This window comes from Belonocnema kinseyi, chromosome 8 (genome assembly GCF_010883055.1).
Source record: "Belonocnema kinseyi isolate 2016_QV_RU_SX_M_011 chromosome 8, B_treatae_v1, whole genome shotgun sequence".
NCBI lineage: Eukaryota > Metazoa > Arthropoda > Insecta > Hymenoptera > Cynipidae > Belonocnema > Belonocnema kinseyi.
In genome coordinates, this window is record NC_046664.1 from 76,879,679 (window position 1) to 76,891,448 (window position 11,770).

The window sequence follows — 11,770 nt, forward strand, 5'->3', positions numbered from 1 at the left end:
ATTTAAAAATTGGATTACTCCTGTTAAAAAATGGATTACTCCGGAATACTGCAATTATAAAATTGTCTTGAATTACTCAAATTTTCTTGCATTTTTCCTAAACACAAGTGTATTTTAAATTAAATTGTTTGCGCTTCAAGACTTAATTCCTAACGGAAAAGAATTCGAATTAAAACCAAAAATTTCTCTAAAAATAAAATTTTAATCAATCGTGCACAATAAAAATTGCGGTACAAAGTTTACTCTGAATCCTCCACAAGAGAAAATGTACTTACCAAATATAAGTATATGACATAAATATAATTTTTCCTTCGAAAAAATATAATTTTTTAATTCTAGTTTTATAAACTAATTTCCATAATAATAATAATAATAATAATAATAATTAGTGACAAAATAAATCATCATATTTAAAAATACTGAAGCAAAACACATGCTTTTATAAAAATCAAGCACAAAAAGCTTGATACATCATTTAAAAACAGAAATAGTTTTGAGCTTTATATTTATTCTTTCTTGAGACTCCTCGATAGAAAAAATTTAAAGTACGTAAATTGCGACCTAACTAACCATTTCTGTATATAAACAACTTTTCTGAGAATTGAAATTAAATCTAAAAATGAAAAAAGTCTTTCATTTTAATAAATATTTACAGGAAGTGTACTAGAATGAATTTTATAGACGACTAAGTTCCACCCCATTTTGTTCTCCTTGCGATGGAGCATCCGCCAGAGGTGAACCATTCATCAAAATTTCCACTTTATGATCTGCCATCAATGATAGTCTTTCTTCCGAAAGTAATGTGTTTTCCCCTTTGCTCGTGTCATAATTTTCCCCCTTTAAATCGTTTCTTTCCCTTATTTCGCTGAACTTTACATTATTTGTTATTTCAGACGCCCCTTCTGAAAAAAATTATTTTTCGTTTTTAATGAATATATATATTTCTAAACTGCCGAATACTGAAAATAAATTGAAATTATTTCAAAAAGCGCTTTTTTCTGATTGACAATTTGCGTTCAAAATAAATAAAAAATATCTGATGATAAATTTCAATGAATAAACATCACTGGCGATATAATTTCTTGATAATAGGGAAAACAATCCTTTTTTCTGCCTTTAAAAATTCACACTGTGTTTTTTTATAGAATATGTTTTGTAAAATTAATTAAACATTGTCAACACTTAACCTCAGCGGTTAAATAGTTTAAGGAAAACTAAGAGAAAAAAAGTTTTTTTTCTCTCTTTAAAAGACCAAAATGCGTATTTGTTTATACAATTTGTTCACGAAACTATTTTAAAATATCGGATGCAGAAATCTGATGAATAAATATCATTCGCGAGATAGTTTAAGAAATATTAAGAACAAAAAGTATTTAGGTTTTCAAATCTTCACATTGAGTGTTTATATAATTTGTTTCTAAAATTTAGAAAAAATATTGTATGGTCAATTTTCATTATTAAAAATGACTGACGACACAATTTTAGAAAAATAGAGAGAAAGAAAATATGTATTTCTTCCTTTAAATATCCAAACTGGACATTTGTTTATAATTATTAATAAAATTAATAAAAAAATTTAGTGACAAAATTGTGATGATAAATAGTTTGCAAAAATGTATTTTACAAACAAAAAAATATAATGTAAACTGTTGGTCAGTTTAATTTTTTATAACAATTAAATTTAAGAGAGAAATAATTTTTCAAGAAAATTAAAAAAAAAGAAGAAATTGACATACGAAAAAAGGAAAAAAAATCATTTTTAACCTAATATCTTTTGCCTTTTTTATAATAATAAAAATTCTCTTTGATTAAAAATAATGGCAATTTTTTTTATTTGCACTTTTTATTAGTAAACAATAATTATAAAAATATAAATAAATACATTTTTTTGCCTAATTTAGAAAATTTTGAAAATGAGCAAAAAATATGTTATTATTTTGTTTCCCTGAAAAAAAATTTCTCATGATGTTTAAAACGATAAAAAATGGCAAAGAAATATCCCAAAATCCCGGGAATTTTTTTTTCGAATAATCAAAATAAACCGTTTTCGAAAATGTTTTCATGAATTGAAATATTTATTTATTAAATTTTCATGTACAATTTTGAATTTTCTTCAATTTTCAACACTATAATTTTTAATTATTAAAAATGGTAAAAACTCAAAATTTAGCCGTTGATATTGAGATGAATTTTCAAATTTGAAAATTAAATAAAATGAGTTTTCAAAATATGTATTAAAATATATTCATCGATTTGAAAAATTTTGTTTGCTATTTTTTTTGAAGATTCAAAATTTTGAAAACCGTAGAATTTTGAACTCCTGAAAGCCGAAATTTCAAAGTTTTCATTTCAAAATTTACAGTTTTCATCACTAATTAAAATAAATTTAAATTTTCACAACTGAGATTTTGCATTTTTAACTGGTAAAAATGGAAAAAAATTCGAATTTCAAACAGCTGGAAATTTAAAACATTGTGCTGGGAAATTTTTTGGAAATTTCGAAAATCATCTAACTTTTTAAATTTTTATCAAATTAGCACTTTTTTAAAATTTAAAATAATTTTTATCGCTAATAAACTGATGAATTTACGACTGTCGAAAGTAGAAATCTAAAAAGTTGAAAATTGAAGAAAATTGAAAACGTAATTTCCAACTGTTGGAAAAAATTCAAATTTTCATAGCTGAAAATTTAATTTTTAATTTTAATACAAAATATTTAATGAAAAATTTTAATCATCAAAAATCATTAACGACATAATTTAAGGGAAATTAAGAAATAAATATGTCTTTCTGCCTTCAAATATTCAAAATGGACATTTGTTTATAATTACTTATAAAAATAATTTGTAAAAAAACATTTTTAACCTTATATTTTTTGCCTTTTTTATAAAAAAACATCCTGTTTGTTTCAAAATAATTGCAATTTTTTTAAAAACACTTTTTGCTAGTAAAGAATAATAAAAAAAAATGGATATAAAAATTTGTTTTTCCTATTTGCGAATTTTATGAAGATATGAAAATTGTCAATATTTGAATTTTTAAATATTAAAAATTTAGAAAAATTTTAACAGTTGGATATTGAGATGAATTTTCAAATTGAAGATCATGTTACTTTTTTAATTTTTCTCGAAATATAAATTCATTGTTTTTATTTTAAAATAATTTTCATCAATAATTTGTTTTTTAATAAATTGGATTTTTTGCTTCAAATTGAAATGGATGCTCTTTTAACTGTTCAAAATTGAAGAAAAATTACAAATTTTAAATAGCTGGAATTTTAAAAAATTGTGTCGCTATTTTTCGGAAATTTCTTAATTCTTGAAATTTTTTTAATTTCAAAAATAAATTTAATTTAATTTTTTTTTCATTTCAGAATAATTCTCAACACTAATCAACTGTTTAATTTTCAACTGAGGAAAATCTAAATTTAAAAATTTAACGATTGAAGAAAATTAAAAATTAAATTTCCAACTGTTTGAAAAAAAAATTCAGTGGAAAATGTAATTTTCAATTTTCTTTATTTTTCAACGCTTACATTTTTAAGTGCTGAAATTATGTTTTTATTCAATTAAAAAAAAAATTTTTTTATCTGTTGAAAATAGCAAAAAAATCAAATTTTCAATATCAAATTAAACTTCAATTTTTTCATTTCAAAATAATGCTCACTTCTAATAAATTGTTAAATTTGTAAACTCTTGAAAATGAAAAAATCCAATTTTAAACAATGGGAAGAAAATTTAATTTTCCTTAATTTTCAAAACTTGAGTTTTTAACTGTAAATTTAAATTTTAAATTAATTAAGTTTATATTAAATTTAATTGATTAATTTGATTGAATTTTAATGGAATTTCATTTTTTTATTTTAATTTTAATTTTAACTGTAATTTTAAACAGTTGTGTTTTTAACTATTAAAAAAGGAAAAACGTTTAAATTTCAAACAGTTGGAAATTGAAAAAATTTTCTGGGCTATTTTTTGGAAATTTTGAAAATTTATTTGTAATAATTTTCGAAAGGAAAATTTTTGAAATTATTAAATAAAAAAAAATTTTATCAAAATATTATATTTTTATATAAATAACTAAGATTTAACTTTAAAAAATTTTTAAGTAGATTAAATTTGGAAATTTTCATTTCGGATATTGTATAATTCGGCAATTTTCTTCCGGGAAAATTTCGTTAATATTACAAATTGGGTATTTTTATACTTCGGTAATTTAAAAAATTCAGAAATTCTATATTTTAAATTTTTTCTTCTAGAGAATGAAAAAATAAAAAAAATAGTTAATTTTGTATGAAAAACAACTGTTTAAATTGCTGTACTTGCATAATTTTAAAGGCAAATTTAATAAATTAAAATTTCGAAGCGCATTTTTTAAAGTCCATTTTTACAACAACAAAAAATTCCCATTGTTAAATAATTTGTAGGGAAAATAATTCTCATCCAATAGTCTCTCATTAGAGAATTTACGAGATTAAAAAAGAAAATTGGAACCTAGATTACAAACTTTAGATTAGAAGACATCTTGAACTTCAAATTCAATTAATTTGAAATTACATTATATAATTGCAAGGCAATTTAACTAAAATACTGCTAATTTGAAACGCCTTCTACTTAAACTTTAATGACTTTTAGTCGACTTTTAGTTAGAAAGTAATTCGAGTAATACAAAATAATTTTCTTATTGCGACTGGTTCCAATTAAACGTCTTGAATTTCAAATTAAATTAGTATTTAAGAATTTATATACGTACTTATTGATAATAGACTTTGAGAATTAGTCTTCCGCAGCTGTTGAAAACATTCCGTTATATTTTCATTAGTCTCTAAAATTTGGAACGATTCGATATCGCCCAGGATTTTAATAGTTCTCATCACTTCTGGACTGAGATTTAAAAACCAGAGAGGATGATTCCTCGTTTCAAATTCTTTTCGAAGTCTCTCGATGCCCTATAAGAAAAATTAAATTTTATTAAAAAAAAAAATATACAGGCCTCACAGTTCCTATGTGATAAAATATAAAGGGACCGAGGGGTACTTTTTTATCAGTCGAAGGGTAAAAAAAATTCAGGATAAATTCATGACTTCAAAAATTTTAATTTAAAATAATTTAAATTAATTAAATTAATTAAGTTAGTTAAAATAATCCATTTAAAATTTCTTGAAATATTTAAAACATTTTGAAACTTTTTATAATTGATTAGAAATTTTTATTGATCTTGAAAAATCCTCAAAATTGTTTAAATTACCATAAAATCATTAAAATCCTGTGATGTACATTGAAATAAAGTAAATTGAAAATTATTTTGAAATTTTAATAATATACTAAGATAATTCGAATCTCTTGAAATCTTTTCAGATCCACGAAATTTTCTTTCTTTAAATTTTGAACATTACTTACAATTTTTTTTAAATTCCTTAAAATGTTTAAAAACCTTTGAAATCCCATTTTAAAAAAATATCATATGATATTTAAAATACTTTAAAATACCTTAAAATTATTAAGATCACCTTAAATTTCAAAATTCTTTTTATATTTAAAAAATACTCGAAAATATTATAAATCGTTTGAAATCTTTTAAAATCTTTTTAAAATTTCTTGTATGTTTTCAAAATACCATAAAATATTTTAAATTCTTTAAAATATTTCAAAATAAATAAAAAGTATTTTTTAAATTTCTTGGAATCTTTTAAGAATCCGTAAAACATTTTCAATCCATCGAAATCTTTTCAAATCTCTTTAAAAATTGCTTGTATATTTTTAAAATACCAAAACATATTTAAAATCCTTCAAAATCTTTTTAAATAATTGTAATTCATTTTAAAAAGTCTTCGAAAACTTTTTAAATTCCATAAAATATTTTTAGTCCTTTGAAATCTCCTTAAAATTCGTTATACATTTTAAAAATACTCTAAAATACTTTAAATTCTTTGAAATATCTTGAAAAGTATACAAAACCTTCTTGACATTTTTTAGAACTTCGTACAATATTTCAAATCCTTCAAAATTCCTTTTATATTTTTAAAATACTCTAAAACATTAAAAATCCTTCAGAATCTTTTAAAATAATTGAAATGTATTAAAGAAATCCATAAAATATTGTAAACAGTTTGAAATCTTTTGAAATCTCTTTAAAATTTCTTGTATATTTTAAAAATACAATAAAATAATTTACAATCTTTCAAATTGAAAAGTATTTTTAAAAATTCCTTGGAATCTTTAAAGTTTTCGTAAAGTATTTTAAATCCTTTGAAATCTCTTGAAAGGTATAAATTCCTTGGAATTCTTTGGAATCTTTCAAATTCCGTAAAATATTTAAAATCCTTTAAAATCTTTTGAAATGGTTGAAATGTATTAAAACATTCTTTGGAATATTTTTAGATTTCTTACAATATTTTTAATTCTTTGAAATATCTTTAGAAATCCCCGCATATTATAAAAATGCCCTTAAATATTTTAAATAGTTTGAAATCTTTTTAAATCTTTTGAAATCTCTTTAAAATTCCTTGTATATCTTAAAAATACAATAAAATATATTAAATAATTTACAATATTTCAAAATAATTGAAAAGTATTTTTAAAAATTCCTTGTAATCTTCAAATTTTCCGTAAAGTATTTTAAATCTTTTGAAATCTCTTGAAAGGTATAACAAAATTCCTTGGAATCTTTAAAATTCCGTAAAATATTTAAAATCTTTTGATATGATTGAAATTCATTAAAACATTCCTTGGAATATTTTTAAATTTCTTACAATATTTTTAATCCATTGAAATATTTTTAGAAATCCCCGCATATTATAAAAATACCCTAAAATATTTTAAATAGTTTGAAATCTTTTGAAATCTCTTTAAAATTCCTTGTATATTTTAAAAATACAATCAAATATTTTAAATCCTTTAAAAACTTTCAAAATTCCGTGAAGCATTTTAAAACCTTTGAAATCTTTTCCAATGTCTTTAAAAATTATTTGTTTATTTTAAAAATACCCTAAAATATTTAAAATATTTTAAAATCTTTTAAAATAATTCAAATGTAATAAAAAATGTTCCTTGGAATTTTTAAAATCCCGTAAAATATTGTAAATCCTTTGAAATATTTCGAAATCTCTTTAAAATTCCTGGTTCATTTTTAAAATACTCTAAAATATTTCAAATACTTTGAAATTTCTTGAAAAGCATTAACAAAATTACTTGAAATCTTAAAAATTTCGTAAAATATTTTTAAAAATTTAGAATCTATTGAAATGTATTAAAAAATTCCTTGAAATCTTTCTGGACTTCGTAAAATATTCAAAATCCTTTGAAATCTTTCTAAAATTTCTCGTGTGTTTAAAAAAAAAACATAAAATATTTTAAATCCTTTACAATCTTTCAAAACAACTGAAAAGTATTACAAAAATTCCTTGGAATCTTTTGAGATTCCGTAAAGCATTTAAAATCCTTTGAAATCTTTTCAAATCTGTATAAAAATTGCTTGTATATTTTTTAAATACCTAAAAATATTTAAAATCCTTCAAAATCTTTTTATATAATTGTAATGCATTAAAAAAATTCCTTGAAAACTTTTTGAATTCCGTAAAATATTTTTAGTCCTTTGAAATCTCTTTAAAATTCGTTGTAAATTTTAAAAATACCCTAAAATACCCTAAAATACATTAAATTCTTTGAAATATCTTGAAAAGTACACAAAACTTTCTTGGCATCTTTTAGAACTTCGTAAAATATTTCAAATCCTGCAAAATTCCTTTTATATTTTAAAAATACTCTATAACATTAAAAATCCTTTAGAATTTTTTAAAATAATTGAAATATATTAAAGAAATCCATAAAATATATTAAATAGTTTGAAATCTTTCGAAATCTCTTTAAAATTACATGTATATTTTAAAAATACAATAAAATATATTAAATAATTTACAATATTTCAAAATAATTGACAAGTATTTTTAAAGATTCTTTGGAATCTTTAATTCTTCCGTGAAGTAATTTAAATCCTTTGAAATCTCTTGAAAGGTATAACAAAATTCCTTGGAATCTTTCAAATTCTGTAAAATATTTTAAATCCTTTAAAATCTTTTGAAGTGATTGAAATGTATTAAAACATTCCTTGGAATATTTTTAATTATCTTACAATATTTTTAATCCTTTGAAATATCTTTAGAAATCCCGGCATATTATAAAAATACCCTAAAATATTTTAAATGTTTTTAAATCTTTTAAAATAATTGAAATGTATTTAAAAAAATTCCTTGGAATCTTTAAAACCGCGTAAAATATTTAAAAACCTTTGAAATCTTTTGAAATTTCTTTAAAATTCTTGATATAATTGAAAAATACCATAAAATATTTTAAATCCAATTATTTTTAATTATTGTAATGTATTAACAAAATTCCTTTTAGAATTCCGTAACATTCCTTTAATATTGTAAAAATACCCTAAAATATTTTAAATCCTTTGAAATCTCTTGAAAGAAATAACAGAATTTTTTAGAATCTTTTAGAATTCCGTAAAATATTTTAAATCCTTTAAAATCTCTTCAATATTCCTTTTATATTTTTAAAATACTCTAAAATATTTTAAATCTTTTTGAATAATTGAAATGTATTAAAGAAATCCGTAATATTGAAATGTATTTCAAAAAATTCCTTGGAATCGTAAAAACTCCGTAAAATATGTTAAATCCTTTAAAAAGCTAGTGAAATCTCTTTAAAATTCCTGGTACATTTTTAAAATACCCCAAAATATTTTAAATACTTTGAAATTTCTTAAAAAGTATTAACAAGATTCCTTGGAATCTTGAAAATTCCGTAAAATATTTCAAATGATTTAAAATCTTTTAAAATGTATTGAAACATTCTCTGGAATCATTCTCAATTTCGTGAAATATTTCAAATCTTTTAAAATCTCTTGAAAGATATAACAATATTTTTTGGAATCTTTTACAATTCCGTAAAATATTTTAAATCCATTTGAAATCTTTCGAAATCTCTTTAAAATTCCTTACATATTGAAAAAAAAAACCAAAAACGTTTCAATTCTTTTAAAATCTATTGAAATTATTGAAATGTATTAAAATATTCTTTGGCATTTTAAAAACACTTCATACAATATTTTTAATTTTTTGAAATCCTTTGAAAGGTATAACAAAATTCCTTGGAATCATTAAAATTCTTTAAAATCTATTAAAATGTATTAAAACATTCCTTGTAATATTTTTAAATTTCTTACAATATTTCCAATTCTTTGAAATATCTTTAGAATTCCCCGCATATTATAAAAACACCCTAAAATATTTGGAATGTTTGTAAATCTATTAAAATAATTTAAATGTATTAAAAAAAATTCCTTGGAATCTTTAGAACCGCGTAAAATATTTAAAAAATACTATAAAATATTTTAAAACCAATTATTTTTAATTATTGTAATGTATTAACAAAATTCCTTTTAGAATTCCGTAACATTCTTTATATATTAAAAATACCCTAAAATATTTTAAATCCTTTGAAATCTCTGGAAATAAATAACAAAATTTGTTGGTATCATTTAGAATTCCGTAGAATATTTTAAATCCTTTAAAATCACTTTACAATTCCTTTTAGATTTTAAAAATACCCTAAAATGTTAAAAATCTTTAGCAATATTTTTAAATAATGGATTTTTAATATTTTAGGGTATTTTTGAAATATGCAAATAATTTTTAAAGATATTTAAAAAGATTTCAAATGATTTAATGTTTATGGAATCTTAAAAGACTCCAAGAATTTTTGTAATACTTTTCAATTTTTTTGAAAGATTGTAAAGGATTTAAAATATTTTATGGTATTTTTCAAATATACGAAGAATTTTAAAGAGATTTCAAAGGATTTAAAATATTTTACGAAATCCAAAAAGATTCCAAGAAATTTTTTAATACATTTCAAAAGATTTCAAAAGATTTTAAGTATTTTACGGAATTTTGAAGATTCCAAGGAATTTTGTTAATATCTTTCAAGATATTTCAAAGTATTTAAAATATTTTAGGGTATTTTAAAAATTTATCTGAAATTTTAAAGAGATTTCTAAAGTTTTTAAAATATTTTACGCGATTTTAAAGATTCCATGGAATTTTTTAAATATATTTTAATTATTTTGAAAGATTTTAATGGATTAAAAATGTTTTATGGTATTTTAAAAATATAGAAGGAATTTTTAAAGACATTTCAAAGGATTTAAAGTATTTTAGAGTATTTTAAAAATTCACAAGGAAGTTTAAAGAGATTTCAAAAGATTTCAAAGGAATTCAAATATTTTACGGAATTTTAAAGATTCCAAGGAATTTTGTTAATAAATTACAATTATTAAAAAAATTGTAACAGATTTTCAATATTTAAAGTTATTTTTATAATATAATGGGAATTTTAAAGAGCTTTCAAAGGATTTGAAATGTGTTAAGAAAATGGAAAATGATTCCAAGAAATGTTTCAATACATTTCAATCATTTCGAAATATATTAAAGAATTTGAAATACTCTAGATTTCTTCTTCAATTATGCATCAAATTTTTAAGATATTTCAAAGGAATTAAAATATTTCACGGAATTCAAAACGTTTTCAAGGATTTTTTTATTACATTTCAATTATTTAAAAAGATTTTTAAGGATTTTAAACATCTTGGAGTATTTTTTAAATATATAAGTAAGTTTTTAAGAGATTTAAAAGGATTTAAAATGCTTTACGGAATCTTAATAGATTCCAAGGAATTTTGAAAACAATTTTCGATTATTTCGAAAGACTGTAAACGATTTAAAATATTTTATTGTATTTTTAAAATACACAAAGAATTTTAAAGAGATTTCAAAAGATTTCAAAGAGTTTAAAATATTTTACGGAATTTTAAATATTCCAAGGAACCGTTTTAATGCATTTAAATTATTTAAAAAGATTTTAAATATTATAGGGTATTTTTATAATATACGGAGAATTTTTAAGAGATTTCAAAATATTAAAAATATTTTACGAAATTGAAAAAGATTCCAAGGAATGTTTTAATACATTTCAATAATTTCAAAAGATTTTAAATGGTTTGAAATTCTTTAAACTTTTTTTTCTTCAACTATGCACCGAATTTTAAAAACATTTCAAGGGACTTAAAATATTTTAAATGTCTTAGGGTATTTTTAAAATATACAAGTAATTTTTAGAGAGAGTTGAAAATATTTCAAAGGATTTAAAATACTTTACGGAATCTTAAAAGATTCCAAAGAATTTAAAAAATACTTTTCAATTATTTTGAAATATTGTAAATTATTTAATATATTTTATTGTATTTTTAAAATATACAAGGAATTTTAAAGAATTTTCAAAAGATTTCAAAGGGTTTTTTTTTTCAGAATGCTCTAATACATTTGAATTATTTTAAAATATGGTACGACTGAAAAATCCCGAAAAATAAAATTCCCGACACAATAAAATTCCCGAATAATCAAATTTGCGAATAATAAAGTTTCCGAAAAATAAAAATACCGAATTGGAAAATTCTCAAATAATAAAATTTCAGAATGATAAAATTCCCGAATTGGAATATTCCCGAATAATAAAATTTACGACAGTTTTTATAAATATATTTTATTGATTACAAATACAACAATAAAATATTAGTTTCAAAAATTATTTTTAACATTTAAAATTTCCAGCTTATTTGTGAATTAAAAATAGCAATAATTTTAAATAAAATATTTCTAGATAACGCATGTTTTTTTAATGTATATAAATTTATATTTCGAGTCTGTTTG

General features: G+C 20.5%; 1 protein-coding gene across 1 annotated transcript in view; it reads right to left on the reverse strand.

The window, feature by feature from the left end:
- Positions 1-265: 265 nt before the first annotated feature.
- Positions 266-11,770, reverse strand: part of LOC117177799 (sodium-independent sulfate anion transporter-like) — a 56,860-nt gene continuing 45,355 nt past the window's right edge. Inside the window, exons 11-12 of the mRNA XM_033368732.1 lie at positions 4,753-4,948; positions 266-902 (exon numbers count right to left, since the gene is read on the reverse strand). Coding sequence (XP_033224623.1) covers positions 676-902; positions 4,753-4,948 — 423 coding nt within the window. The 3' untranslated portion in view covers positions 266-675. The remainder of the gene's footprint in view (positions 903-4,752; positions 4,949-11,770) is intronic.